The following is a 14,687-nucleotide window of genomic DNA, read 5'->3' as shown; positions in this document are numbered from 1 at the left end:
ATTTTGGACAGTATTAAGGGAAATCTTCGATTGTGATATTTGCCTGCTCACACATAGACCTAAAGACCCCTTCCTCCCTCATAAACAATGATCTTGGTTTATCAAACTCAACAATCTCACCCTTATCCATAACGACAATCTTATCGTAGTTTAGAATCGTATTCAATCTGTGAGCAATACACAGTATCGTACAGTCGTCGAATTCGGTGGCAATGGTCTTTTGGATTCTTGAATCGGTGGCATAGTCAACACTTGATGTTGCCTCATCTAAGATTAGAATTTTGGTTTTCCTAACCAAAGCTCTGGCAAGTGCAATCAACTGTCTCTCTCGAATAGAGAAATTCACACCATCATCCTCCACCATTCTGATAAGGTGGAATTTGTTTAAGTTATCATCATTTTCGTTCTGTTTTTTTACTTCGTTTAGATCTTCCTTGTTGATCAAACCGGAAATTGTAAGTGCCTCCCACAATTCTTCATCAGAATACTCGCCAAATGGATCCAGATTCTCTCGGATCGAACCGACAAATAACACTGGATCTTGTGGAATAATAGTTAATTTGGATCTTAGTTTATGTAAACCCAATTTACTGATATCAACATCATCAATAACAATAGTTCCTTCAAATTCGGAAATCCTGTACAAGCAAGTCATGAACGTAGACTTACCAGCACCCGTTCTTCCACAAAATCCAATTTTCTCACCTTTCCCAATACTTAAGTTGATATTCTTCAAAACAAATGGTAATTCTGGTCTATATCTCATACTAACATCTTTGAAAATAATTTCACCATACTTAGGCCAGTCCTGGGGTGGATCATTCTCAGGAATCTCATAAGGGGCCTCCTGGACAAGATCAAAGGCATAATGGTTTAATCTTTCAACTGAATTGAACTCATTTTCAACTTGCGTCATAGCTCTCATCATCATAGTAATGGTATTTGTCAAATTTATGACATAGGTTAAAAGTAAACCAGTCGACGCTGCACTGATATTGAAAACTCTGAAAACACACAAGAACGAGATAATGAAGACCATACAAAATGATAAGATCGATAAATTGGCACCTAACCATCTCTGGTTAACAATGGTTAGAAAATAAGCCTCGTTCTGCCCATCAATCAATTTGTTCAACCTTTGCTTGACTCTGTCGATTGCCCTATAAGCTTTGATTGTCTCCTTTCCGGATAATGCTTCATTGAAATGGCCAAAGACCAACGACCTTTTAACTGCTTCTAACCTTTTGATCTCTCTAGCGCTGGCTTGGTAGTAATTGGCAACCAAAACATAAAATGTAACAATTAAGGGAACAGCAATTGCAAACCATGGAATGTAAATAATACATAGAACAATGGTACCGATAGCATTGCAGAAGGGACTCAAAAACTGTCTAAATTGATCTAGTATCTCGTTATCTAACACATCAGTATCTTTTGTAAATCTATTCAAAACTCGACCAATTGGAGAAATATCCATGAAGGACATTGGAACATGCAAGATTTTTTCTGAAGCTTTATAATTAAGATACTTGGAAGCCCTATTGCAGAAATAGCACATTGAATAGAAAAATGCAGCAAGGAAAAATGTGTATAAGAAGGCAAACATAATGTAGATCCCCATGTAAAAACTTTTGGATCTGCCGTGGAATTTTTCTTCTATCCAAAAAGATAACCATGTGTTGGTAAACATATTGCAGTAAGTCTGTAAAGCAGCAACTGTGACAAACAACATCAGTGAAAACAATCCGAGTTTACCAAATGCAAGTTTAGCATAATTGATATAAACATCCGCCTTCAGGGCATTCACGGCTCTTTCTTCATCACCAATAATCCTAACAATCTCTTTATGTTCATCTGCATGTTCAAACTCTTCTCCTACATCACCGCTTATTTCCATCTTCTTCTGTTCTTCTTTGATTTCATGTTTCACCTCAGATAAATCTTCTTTGAGATGTTGTTCTTTCGACTCGATTTCTTCTTGCAATTCTAACTCTTCGTCGGAGTCATTTGCCTTATCCTTTTGATGAGACAAAAGTTCGTTCAGTTTTTCATTTCTGTCTTTCAATTCTGAGATGGTACCGCAATCAATACTTCCATCCCCATTGAGGAAAATCATTCGATCTGCAGAGTCAATCAAACTTAGTTGGTGAGTTGCCATAATTCTAGTTTTATCCTTTAACAAACCAAGAAGGCAAGTATCAACGATATGTCGACCCACCTTCGCATCAACAGCACTTAAAACATCATCAAGTAAAATTATATCCTTGTCAGCATATACAGATCTTGCCAAGTTGATTCTAGCCTTTTGACCACCAGATAATGTAATACCTCGTTCACCAACCTCGGTCATGTCACCACCTTGGAACTGATTGAAGTCGCTCTGCAATGAACAAGCATAAACAACTTGGTCGTACTTTTCTTGGTCAAATGGCAAACCAAACAAAATGTTGTCCCGAATCGTAGCATTTTGAACCCATGGATAACCGCATAGCAATAAGTCACCATCAACATAAACCTTACCAGATACTCTTTTCATCAATCCCGAGATGGCCTGGAGAAGGGATGATTTACCAGCACCGATACTACCTGTAACAACAACAAATTCGCCTTTCTTAATCTCTAGATTTATGTTTCTTAGGCCAGGAAATGCTGTTTTCTCCAAGATTTTGGTAGAATCTATCGAGCTTGTATCATTTCTAATCTTTTCGGTACTGTCATAATCGACCGTATTATGACTGGAAACTTTTTCAAGACTGTCATTGTCCTGTTTTTCAAATTCAGGAGCAGGATCTTCAACTTTATCATCGTCAAACGTATCCCATTCAAAAGTGGCATTATCAACTTTCACCGCCAATTTATCGTCGTGAAATTCTTCTATACGATACTGCTCTGGATCCAAGTCAGCATGAGCTAAAAATTGATTGAACTTTTTCATTGACACCATCATATCAGCAGCAGTATTAAGGGCAACTGGGGCTAACATGAATTGCATTGATAAAACTTGGAAGAGAGAAAGAGAGGAGAATAAAGAGGCAGCATTTTTACCACTTGTGATATCAAAGGCAGTACAAAATGTTGCCATTGAAGCCAATGTCGGCATAGCAAATGAAACTGACATCACAATATTTCTTAAAGACTGTAAAGACAAAATCAATTTCATCTCCTTGAATCTGGCATCCTGGATCCTTCTGGCGTATGAATTTTCCCAGCTATAGAACTTGATCATTTTAAAATTTTTTAACAGCTCTTTCATTAAAGTAACTCTCTTGTCTGTGAATACCATGGCCTTTATCCTGAACCGCATAAGTCTAGGTATAGAAACGGCTAAGAGACCGACATTGGCAACGAAAATGGCAATTCCCACTAATGCTGACACACCAACGTTCCAAATAAGCAAGCCTATACAAATAGCAATTGGAAATACACACGTAAGTGCAAATGGGAAAAAGCCAATAGCCAAATCTACCCTATTCAAATCTGTGGATATCATGCTCTGAACTTTACTAGCAGGAAAAAAATGATTACCTCTGGCATCGACTGACATTGATTTATCCAATAACATTCTCGTAAGAATCGCCTTAGATTTGGCACCACAGATTTGCAAATTATGAAAGGCATGATTGACAGTTATTGCTTGGAAGAAGATCATCAAGCATACACCGATGGCGTACCCTACACCTTTCCCCGTACTTCCTAATGCGGTAAAGGATTTCATCTGAACAAAATTAATGAGTTTCTTCTGCAATAAAGGTGTTGTAGCAGATGTACAGTCGGATAATACTTTGTAGAGATTACCAAGACTATACTGCCAGTATAGAGTTTTGAACAAGCACAATGGGATTGCATAAATGGGTATTTGGAAATCTTTTAAGTCTTCAGCTGTAGGTATACTACTTGGGTCATATGTCTTCCCCTCTTTACTGTATTTCTCCTGAAGGTATTTTTTCATTGATTTCTCAATTGTCGTCTTTAGATGGCTTTTGAAGGTCTCATAGAGGGTGTCCATAGTCTGGCTATTATCAAGATAGAATAAATCTTGTTCAGTCAATGTCCTTTTGTACCCGACATTCAAAATAGGATTCAACCACCAAAACATAATACGAAATAGTATGTTTGTATGGTACTCCCCATAGGGTTTCCTCTCTTCCTTTGTAGGTATAGGAGGCACTTTTTTCGACATAAATGGAGACATCAACCTCTTTTGTCTCTGGAACTTGAAGTCAGGCTGACTCTCTAAGGCATCCGTATTAAGCGCCGACATTTGTCCTGTTTATTGCACGACTTGCTGACCAAAGTGACGACACTGAAAAAAAAAATACCCACAAGTTTGAAGCCCCTGAACAACTGGAAACAAAATGACAGGAACCATCCCCATATATGAGAATATGATTAGGGGAATAGCTTCGGAAATAAAATATCCACACACGTTTTCTCCGTTTGTAAGCGCAGCGTAAATCATCGTGCATATTTCCCTCCTTTTTTCTTCATCCTGAAATACAACATTTGAAAATTTAGAATGCCGCACGGCATTTGTTGGAACCTCTGTCTGAGAGCCACGTAAAGCAAATTACAAAATGTATTACACCTTACTTGCGGAGCTGAGCAGTTGGAACATTGGCCTCTACAAGTTTTATCTTTCCTTACAGACACCTTTCACAGATTGGATTAAGGCATGAGAGAAACTAAAACATGGAGAAGGAATGAAAGGGGAATCTGAAAAAGTCCAATGTTTCCTGCTGTTGATTTCAGCTAACAGGGGGGTCAGGGGAGGAGGCTACGCATAGAACAACGAGGCTTATACAATAGCATATTGAGGCCAGCCTTTGTGTTTCTTTTAGATAAAGACTCTGTGAGAGGTGCATTTCTCGGGGTTAGTGCTCGGGGTTAGTGCTCGGAAGAAGTAGTTGTATATCGCCCGAAGAGTGAAAAAAAAAACCATAGTAAAAGAAAACATACTAAAAAAAAAATGCAATAACAATCACAATAACAATAATAACAATAATAACAATATAAAGTTTCTTAGAGGGTATTTCCGTCTGGAGAGTCTTGCAATCTGAACGTAAACAGGCATGGACCATCGTTCTCTACATGCAGTATATGACGACAGTGGCGACCTTAGGAAAAACATCATTTCACTGCTGCAAAATCTCCCCGTAGAGGTGTTAGCCGATTATCTCTTGGAAAACATCAATGCTGGGCATTTAACAATGGAACAACTCAACGAGTTAAGGCTAAAAAGGTGCCTTACGGGGCAAGGCAATTTGAAACAACGTAGTTCCACATTAGCTGATGGGCAAGACAAAGGCAATTTATTTCTGAACAGTGAACATGGGCTGTTCTCCGCCAATCCCTGTTCAGAAAACCCAAGGGTTTCTGCCGGGAATATTCAATTTTCCAACATGATGGTATTTGAAGATAATAAACCCTACATTAATTATACCCAAAGTTTAGGTAACAACAATAGCAATAGCAGTGAAAGAACTATCATAAAAAGGAGGCCTGTGGGGAACCTGACCAAAGAAAACTATAGTTACTACTTCCCATTGTCTGGAATCCAAATATACCCCAAAAGTGATAAATATTTATCAATTAACACATGTGCTTTCGAAGCATGCAAACTAGACCCTTCATTTAGTTATGAATCGTACCATCGATATCTGCGCAAGGAATTGAACATACATAAACAAGGTGGATTGCTCTTTGCGCCATCTGGTTATCAGTCAAGAGGAGTCCCCTTGCAGAGTATCATCGATGATGAATGGATAGCTGGCATTCAAGCATCACAGTTTTTTGATCCCAGTGCAGTTTGGAGAGATTTAAAGAATCTAAAGGAGTTTATCCCCGATGGGAAATTCAGGTGCCGTTATTTCCAAGCCCAACAAATTGAAAACTTAACTGATGGGCAGTTTGCAATACTAACTTTTGGCCAGTACAAACAGATCCATGGTTTCTTGAAAAGATACAATGTTAAATCCATAAAATGGAGAGAGCATCCGGAATTCAATGGCTGGATTCGGTCACGAACTTTTGGCTGCAAATTCGGTATTAGAGGGGAAGACGCCTGTAATAAGAAATTGACAGTAGTACTAGACTTGATGCATAGGATTGTGATACTCAAGTTTTTTGGCCGCCATATCTCGACTTGCGATACACAGAATCGAAAGTTAGTATATCCTGTCTTCAGGAACTTGGTGCTCAACCATAAACCACTCAGCGTTGATAAGACCTTTAGGTTAATAAAAGACAAATACCCTTCATGCTTTGATGATATTATAATGAAGCTGGGGAGGATACCAACCACCCCTGAAGTAGCAAATTGGCAGCTTCAAAGAGAAAAGAATAATTAAGTACACGCACTATAACTGGGTTGTATTTTATGATAATGTAGACTAGTTTTCGTAATGTTGTACCCATACTTTAACCCCCTCCCTTTTTTCCCCTATTAAAAACCATCTTTTGGCGTCTTCGAATTGCTAGATGCATTCAAAATGATAGAGTTCGGTGGAGGTACATCACAAAGTGATGTAATTTATTGGTTATAATGAAAAAGGAGGATAACAGTAGGGCTTTTTAAGCGAATATGCATACGACACTTTGACCAGTCCAAATAAATACTCCACAAAATATCCAGGGACCTGTCTGGAATGAATACAATAGGAGGAAATACACTGAACTCCGTACTTTGGCTATATCAAGACAAAAAAAAGGACTGATGCAGGGAAAGGAGGTCATGGGACAGGATTCTAATCACCCAATTTCCTGTTAAGTTCGTGATTGAATCATCATTGAATGGGGGCGGGAGTGGACCACTATTGAAATTCGTATATAACTAAGACCTCTTTTCCATTTGTTGGCATTGCAAACACTGTGTTGGTGTCGGGTTATAGCTAAAGATCGGAGTTTTGTTGACAACCAATCAATCATGTTAGAACACGATTTGCAAAATAAAAGAAAGGTTTCTGGCCAAACAGGTGGTCAGAATCATTTACACTCGAATCAAATAAACAGTCCAGTTGATGACCACTCAGGTGCTCCTCGTGATCAGTCCTATTTGGAATCTGTTACAGAAAAGGCAAAACATATTTTCATTGGTGATGACCGTGATCAAACATCAGCTACACGTGGCGAGCAATCGAACTACACGTATCCAGACGATGAAAGTTACACTCACCATCGCAAGACTGGCAGTGATGATATGAACATACGTACTGTGAAACCAGGATCCAACGAAGTCTATGCAAATTACACATATTCTTCAATGGTTGATCCAGTTATTGACGATCATGATGTCGCGCAGTCTGAGCAAAAGGTCAGAGAGCTTTCTCACAGGAAAGCTTCTGCAGAGCAGAATAAAGATCAAACACAAAAGGAAATTTCAAGTGACTCAAACTCGCATAGCCACAAGACCGGCAGTAGCTTACTAGGCAAATTTTCTAACAAGAAGGACAAATCAGGCGATTTCGACGAGCAATCTCAATATAAACCAGGTGAGTATGCCTCTCAAAAGCAAGGATACTATGATGACGAAAGCTATGACCAATCAAACACCGGCTATGGTGTTTCTGACAGAAATGCAGATATAAAACACCGTCATCATGGTGATACTTTTTCAAGTAAGCATCCAAGTGTCTTGGACCCGGAAGCAAACAAGATAAACGCCTCTAGGTATGATGCAGAAACTGATTCTACTACCAAACATAGCTACGGTGGCTCCACTGCCAAGGCAGCACCTGTTAGCTACAGAAACGTTACTGAAGATCCCTCACATGCGAGAGACTACAATCCAGGCCATGCTAATGTTTCGGGCTCTACCTATTCTGGTAGAACGGAAGGCCAAAGTAGTACAGAGGTTGGTGACTACAATCACAGCTCCTTGAACCCTGGGCAGCATAGATACAGAAATTCTGAGCCTTCTGACGGGGAATTTCCAGATGAAATGAGATCCGACTCGAAGGGAAAATATTACGATGACGAAGTGATTGATGACGATGATAATGCTACTAATACCAACCACAGCGGTGAATCACAAGGTGTTATTTCTAGCATCAAAAATTACTTGGGAATTGGAGAAACATCCGAAAGCCATTCCCACACTTATCACGACAAGTCAAGTCAGCACGGATGGGTTTCGGACACTCAAATGGCAGATCAAATGCCTGGTGGTATTAATGTCAATGCACAACCATTAGGCAACAAAAATAGAAGCAATGTTGCAGAAACAGGCACTGAAGATGACGCCCAAGTTTTTTCCAATTATTCGCATTCAAGGGGTACTGCAAATTTATCTGCTCCTCCTAAATCAACCACTACTTCTGCAACTCCAAGATTCGGAGAGTATTCTGGAAAACATCCGGAGTGCAAACCTTCTCTTGTTGCACCTGCTGGTTCAAATACAGATGAGAATTACAAAAATGCAATGATGCACAAAAAGCATGCAGAGCAAGAGCATACTAAAGGCAATTCTTCGAGGGCAGCTGATATCGGTATGAGCTCAAACATGGAGAAGTCTGTAACAGTGGCTGCAATCCCTCAAACAGGTACCCACTCAAGAGTTAAGGAAAATTCGCATGATGTGGGATCTGATTTGATGCCAGAGTCAACTCCATACCGAATGGTGCAAAATCCAAGTAATAACATGTACTTGAAGTCCGAAGACCCACATGATCTAAAGGTCAAGGATAAACATGCTGGAAAGTCACCCAACACATCTGGTGCTACCTCTTATAAAGGTGCTGGTAATACTGGTGGCCAATCTTCAAACTCCAAATTTGATGAGTTTGATTCCTCCAAGATTCACTCGACAGGTGTAAACAAGTTAGAAACTAGAGATGACTTCACTCACCAGTCTGATTTTAAAAAGGCAGACGCCGCATATAACCAAGGTCAAGAGTCCAGAAAAGCTTATTCTCTTGGAAATTCTACTCACCCAGAAATTGCTACCTCTGGTGAAAAGGGTCACACCCTGTCAAACGTGGCATCGAAACATCCTAACTCAGGATCTCAGTACCTATCCAGTAAGGGCAGTGATGAGTCAGCGTACCATCAACAAAATCACAGCATGAAAAATACAGCAGGTGCCTCTCTTAACACTGATGCTAGTGACAGTTCTCATACTGGTTATAACAAATCACATGGGTCAGATCCAAAATATATTGACACATCAAAAACGGATGCAGGTAAATACTCAAATTCAACTAGTGATAATGGCATTACCAAGAGTGGATATTATGCTGGAACTTCTCCGGCGAAGCCAACAGCGACATCGTATCACGACTACGCCGATGATGCTTTACCTAGTCTTCCTCGAAGCCCAAAACAGGAACGTCATCAAGAACAAGGCTCCACAACCAAACAGAATAAGTATTCCAGAGATAACCAAGGCAGGGCTATGAGTGGTGATGAATCCAAGCCAAGTAGGAGACATTCTAGTGGCAAAGATGAGTCTTTAGGTGAGAAAATCAAGCACGTATTCACCAAAGATAAAAAGTCTAAAGATCATTATGGCGACAAAGACAACACTAAGGGTTTCAATGAACGTGGTACAGTTTATGGTGAAACACCAGTGTCCCACACTCACATGAGAAGTGGATTAGATACTGGATTACATGCGGGTGGCGCCGAAATTAATGAAGGCATTAACACCTATAATTCGGGCAACTCTGCCCATTATGGTGAACACAATAGTAACAAAAATCCAGGTGGTGTCCATGAACAACCAAATTTTGATGATGCGGGTAGATCAGGGTATGGTGCAGCTGAACTTGAGGAGGCTGAAAGAAGAGGTGGATATACAGAGAGCTCCGGTTATGCACATGGTAAACCACGATTATCACAAGCTGGATATCAAAACGCCCATTTATCTGGACACAAACACGGCGATTCTGAGCTTCAGAATGCAGACAGACCTGCTTATGACGATTACGAAAATACCAGAGGTTACAACCGGGAAGATCCTAACTTTGGGTCTCGTGAGGGTCATAAAGGTACAGGGGGAGACAGGAACAATGAGTTAAAAAGTGATGACATTAAAAAGTTGAAGACCAAAGACTACAGAGATCAATCTGATCTTGAAGACTATGCTATTCAGGATACCAGAGATGCTCCTGTTCGCCGCAAGAAGAGCATTATCGAGACTGTTAAAGATAAAGTTCTCAAATAATCAACTCCACAGTACAGTGGAAGATGAATTTTTATGATCAAATGGAGAGGTTATGACTAATGATTTTCAGTTAAGCTACTAGTTTTTCTTTGTACTTTCTGTATTTTTTGTATTTGAGATTGTAACTTTTTTCTTTTTACATCGTGAGGAGTGGTAACCAAAAATCTGTGTGCCTGCTAAGGTGAGAGTTGCCGCGCAGTGAAAATGATGAACATAAAAATAAACACATGCGAGACGTGGTATCAGGTAGGGTGAAGCTGTTTCCTCGTTCGGGGTCTAGAAACATTAGTGGAAGAGACCTCATACGAAACCATGTCTTTCCTTAGTAATATCCAACAACAATTGCAGGAGACCTCACAGCAGCTTTCCAATTCAATCAATTCATTGAATTTAGGAGAAACTGCCGCATCATTGTCTACCAAGGTGCAGTCAAACTTGACCAACCTTGAGAAGGAGGTCAGCAATCTGAAACCAATTTTAGCACGTACTTCTCGTTCACTTCAAGAGAAATTTGGTGGTATTCAAGATATTAGTGAGTTGCCTCAGGAATACAAGGATTTGGAATGCCGTGTTGACAATATTCGTGAATTTTACAGAAAAGTTTTAGAAATCACAAGAAACTATGAACTTGAAGCCTATGATAATCCAAACAACTTGAAGGAAAGTTTTGCAGATTACGGATCTTTGATTAACCAAAAGATTGTTGAATTGTCAAGTGCCTCCACAGCTCAAGAGGCTGAAAAGGTATTAACTTCAGGACGTAAAGATAAGACCCCACGTACTTTTGCACATCAATTTGCAAAGAGTATGAACAAGGCAAGAGCTGATATTTTGGCAAATAAGCCTGTCTCCTTAATACCAAAGACAAATGAACCTGAAAGCTTTGAAGGTGAAGATACTACTTTAACATTGGCATTGGAGAAAATTGCAGAGTATGAAACCAAGATTGGTAATGAAAGGCTAGAACAAGACAAATTAATTATTGTTGAATTTAATTCCAAAATCAATGGTTTGTTGAAGGAAGAATTTACCAAGTGCTCTAAATTGAGAAGCAACGTTGAAACAGCGAGATTAAACTTTGACACTGTTAGATCACAAATCAGAACAACTCAGAATGGTGATGAAACAGTGGTAGTTCCTGAAGAATTAACAAAAAAGCTGGAAAAATGTGAAGATGAGTTAGTCAATGCTACTGAGATTGCTGTTGAGGCAATGAAGGAGTTAATCAAACCCCTGGAAAGCGTCAATTTGATGAAATTACTTTTCAAAATCCAGCTAACATATCACAAGAACGTTACTAAGTATTTAGAAGAACTAATTGATAACCTTGAATCCATCTCATTAGAAGAAGATGACTAGTTCCTTTGCGTATCAGTTTCGAAGAAGTTTATTCATTATATATTATATATAGTACAGTAAATTGTTGTTATTGTTGTCAAGTATCTAATTTTTACAATATTTGGTTTAATGTAGACCTGCACATGCACCAAACGCTTTGTTGACCCCCAAAATCATTGATAGCCTATTGAAGAAAACTTCTGCAAAGGCCAATCCAAGACAGATAGCAAAGAAGTAAGTTAGTACAAAACTCATTGCGGCAAGCATAATTCCATAGCCGAACATCACCATTGTGAAAGCAATGAGTAGTCGAACAATATCACGGAAAAATTCATTTGGACCCATCCATAGCATCTTCTTGATAATAACACCAAATGGTGGGACCGGTGGATTTTGTGGGGGTGGAGGAGTACCCTTTACCTCCGTTTCGGACTCACCACATTCACAATCATCTTCCATTATAATGGTATTAGAATAATTATGAAATACACACTGCTCCAAGTATGCACTTAAGAAAACCAAAGCTCTGAAAAAGAAAGAACAAAAGAAAAGGACACAAAAGATACCAAATGCTGCTGCTCCTGTTTGTGCATGTAAGGATCTGAAAAACACTGGAACATTGTCATATTTTGTGGACATGAACATTGTCATGGACATTGTTCCATCAGAACTGTCGCTTCCTGACATGTCCATACCCGACATACTACTGTCACCAGAAGGTATTGCACTGCTAGAAGATGCCAGCATAGTTGCCATTCCTGCCATTGTGGAAGATGCAACTGTTGACGAGGCAGTTGTCATATGAGACATCCCACTTGTATGTTGCATATCCATATCTGTCATGGGTGAAATACTCGACATTACAGTTGTATCAGAACTAGTCATGCTCATGTCATTCATATTTGACACGTCCATTATTGAAGATTGGATTATTTCCCAATCAAGGTAGCAGAAAAAATAAAGACCATTGATAAGGCTAGAGACAAACTTACAACCTCAAAGTAAGAGGTGTCCTTTATATACGCTTGACCCTTCTTCATAAAGTGCTGAAATTCTTATTTGCTCAATTACCTATTTCGGAAACCGTTAGTAGTTAATTTGCTCAATGAGGCGCATGCTGTTTATATCACGTGTAAAGCTCCCTCTGCTACACCATGCGCCACGTCTTTCCATTTAGCAACACGAACATCACCTACTTGCATGGTATCTTCATCTCGGAAGGGAAACGGTGCTTGGGCACGGACAAAAATGTGACACGATTCGTTGTCAGGATCTGACTCTGGTATCGATGGCTCCTCTCCAAGCAAGCTAGTCAGAAATTGATTTTTCATTGCGGAATGGCCTCGAAGATATGTTTGTTCATCAACACTAAGCAGTGACAGGTCCATCACTTGGTTTGAATCTATCTTACGCAACCTGCCACGTGTATATGCCCTAAGCAAATACTGTATTCTCTCGAGCTCGCTTTCTATAATAACCAACGTTAACTTATCTGTGTTTTCGTCACTGGCCATTTCATCAATTGTCTCAAGCTGAACACGTATACGCTCCATGATCCTTTCTACTAATTCACTCTCGTGTGGGAGCAATTGGGGAACAGTCTTCTCTCTAACCCATGCTTGTTCTAAAAGAAGCAGGTCTTCAGCTTGCTCATTGTAACGATTTACAAAATCATTACGAGCTTCAGTTGTAAAGTCATTAATGATATCAGTCGTATTCATATCAAAGACACTTTTTACCACGTAGAAAGTCTAAGATTGTAATAAATCAGAGGTCGTAGTTTTACCAATTCCCATTTGTATATGAGTTCAAGGTGTTTATTGCAAATCAGTTTTGAATCTGCAACAATTTTGTGAGGAGCGCAACTTTCTCCTAAAACGGGCTGTGCAGTTCAGCATGATTCTTATAGTTTTGAATTTACTGAAGAATTTAACCGTTTAGAATGTAAACAAAGGAACGATCCTGGGGATCACCATGGACATATCACAACTACTAGAAGAGAAAAAGCAGAAGTTGGAACAACTAAGACTCCAGAGGATAGAGCTTGAAGAAGTACCAAACGTTGAAAAGCAGGATACTGTTGAGGTATCACTGCAAGAAATCCCACAAGTCAAGTATGATATACCCCCTCCTATAATTCCCAAAATTGAACCAGTTTTACCTTTGCAAGATGCAGATATTGAAGAATTGGAAAGCAAACTTAGAAAGGAATTGGAAATAAAGGTCAGGGCTGAACTAGAAGACAAATATAGAAAATATTATGAATCGGCAGTGCAAGATTTGACGAAAACACAAAGGCCGCATAGTTTACAGTCCGAAGAGGGGAAAGAGAAATGTGAATTTACACCAACTAAAACAAAAGTAAAATACATTGATGTTCATGAGAATAGCTGTCTGTCAGTTCATGATGATTGCATTCAAATATATAAGCTCCCCTCACTAACAATAATCGGGAAAATCCCTTTACATTCAAAGGCGAATGTAGCTGTCTTTGATAGAACAAATAATGAAAGAATAATTGTGGGGTATGAGAACGGTTTTGTACATGTTTATACCCCGGCTTTTTGTGTCTCTTCTAGGTACCAGCTGGATTCAATCATTGCTATCCATCAGTCTCTTAATTCAGTTATAATAGTCTCTTCTGCTGGGGAGTACACAGTTCTTGCTCCAAATATCATTGATGTTCTCATACCAGCAACAAATATTTTTACAGCTTTGCAATTTTCTCATAATGAGGTCCTGAAGACATTGCACCCCCTTAAAGTAATTACTGTGTGTTCGTTTGTTGGTGCAAATAATGTGATTTTAGGATTAGTTACAGGAGACATACTATCAGTTGATATAGGGACGCATACGATTACAAAAATCCACAAAAGTAGTTTGCCACCACTGAGTATTTCGTACACATCAGGGAAAACGTTGGTCCTAAGTCTTGATCACTCATTAACCATTATCCACGGAGATACAGTGGAGCACGATGTGGGATTTTCATTCTTGGCTAAATGGATCACGCCGTCAGCCTTTTTAACTTGCACTTTCCAAAATGAATTAAGTATTTGGAGCGATAATAAGAAAAGTAAAATTCATATCATTGAAGGTAGCACCGTTTCGGCTATAGAGATATTAGACTCGAAAACCTTGGTTGTTGGCGACTTAGAGGGAAATTGTAAATTATTTGAAATGTAAACAG

General features: G+C 39.2%; 7 protein-coding genes across 7 annotated transcripts; 4 read left to right on the top strand and 3 right to left on the bottom strand.

Moving 5' to 3' along the window:
• Positions 1-13: 13 nt before the first annotated feature.
• Positions 14-4,261, bottom strand: C5L36_0B09350 (uncharacterized protein; the record flags this gene model as incomplete). The annotated part of the gene is made up of 1 exon (XM_029465312.1): positions 14-4,261. One exon carries the CDS (start codon positions 4,259-4,261, stop codon positions 14-16), a length of 4,248 nt encoding a protein of 1,415 aa, XP_029321171.1.
• An 808-nt stretch (positions 4,262-5,069) lies between these two features.
• On the top strand, positions 5,070-6,347 carry C5L36_0B09345 (uncharacterized protein; the record flags this gene model as incomplete). Its single annotated transcript, XM_029465311.1, has 1 exon — positions 5,070-6,347. One exon carries the CDS (start codon positions 5,070-5,072, stop codon positions 6,345-6,347), a length of 1,278 nt encoding a protein of 425 aa, XP_029321170.1.
• A 575-nt stretch (positions 6,348-6,922) lies between these two features.
• C5L36_0B09340 (uncharacterized protein) lies at positions 6,923-10,159 on the top strand (the record flags this gene model as incomplete). The annotated part of the gene is made up of 1 exon (XM_029465310.1): positions 6,923-10,159. The coding sequence occupies one exon, from the start codon at positions 6,923-6,925 to the stop codon at positions 10,157-10,159; it is 3,237 nt and encodes a 1,078-aa protein (XP_029321169.1).
• Positions 10,160-10,471: 312 nt separating this feature from the next.
• Positions 10,472-11,518, top strand: C5L36_0B09330 (uncharacterized protein; the record flags this gene model as incomplete). Its single annotated transcript, XM_029465309.1, has 1 exon — positions 10,472-11,518. The coding sequence occupies one exon, from the start codon at positions 10,472-10,474 to the stop codon at positions 11,516-11,518; it is 1,047 nt and encodes a 348-aa protein (XP_029321168.1).
• A 105-nt stretch (positions 11,519-11,623) lies between these two features.
• On the bottom strand, positions 11,624-12,412 carry C5L36_0B09320 (uncharacterized protein; the record flags this gene model as incomplete). Its single annotated transcript, XM_029465308.1, has 1 exon — positions 11,624-12,412. The coding sequence occupies one exon, from the start codon at positions 12,410-12,412 to the stop codon at positions 11,624-11,626; it is 789 nt and encodes a 262-aa protein (XP_029321167.1).
• Positions 12,413-12,618: 206 nt separating this feature from the next.
• C5L36_0B09310 (uncharacterized protein) lies at positions 12,619-13,218 on the bottom strand (the record flags this gene model as incomplete). Its single annotated transcript, XM_029465307.1, has 1 exon — positions 12,619-13,218. The coding sequence occupies one exon, from the start codon at positions 13,216-13,218 to the stop codon at positions 12,619-12,621; it is 600 nt and encodes a 199-aa protein (XP_029321166.1).
• A 253-nt stretch (positions 13,219-13,471) lies between these two features.
• Positions 13,472-14,683, top strand: C5L36_0B09300 (uncharacterized protein; the record flags this gene model as incomplete). Its single annotated transcript, XM_029465306.1, has 1 exon — positions 13,472-14,683. One exon carries the CDS (start codon positions 13,472-13,474, stop codon positions 14,681-14,683), a length of 1,212 nt encoding a protein of 403 aa, XP_029321165.1.
• Between the last annotated feature and the right edge of the window lie 4 nt (positions 14,684-14,687).

The sequence above is a fragment of the Pichia kudriavzevii genome, chromosome 2 (genome assembly GCF_003054445.1).
Source record: "Pichia kudriavzevii chromosome 2, complete sequence".
NCBI classification, from domain to species: domain Eukaryota; kingdom Fungi; phylum Ascomycota; class Pichiomycetes; order Pichiales; family Pichiaceae; genus Pichia; species Pichia kudriavzevii.
The sequence above is the reverse complement of the archived record's forward strand: the minus strand, read 5'-3'. Positions and strand labels throughout refer to the sequence as shown.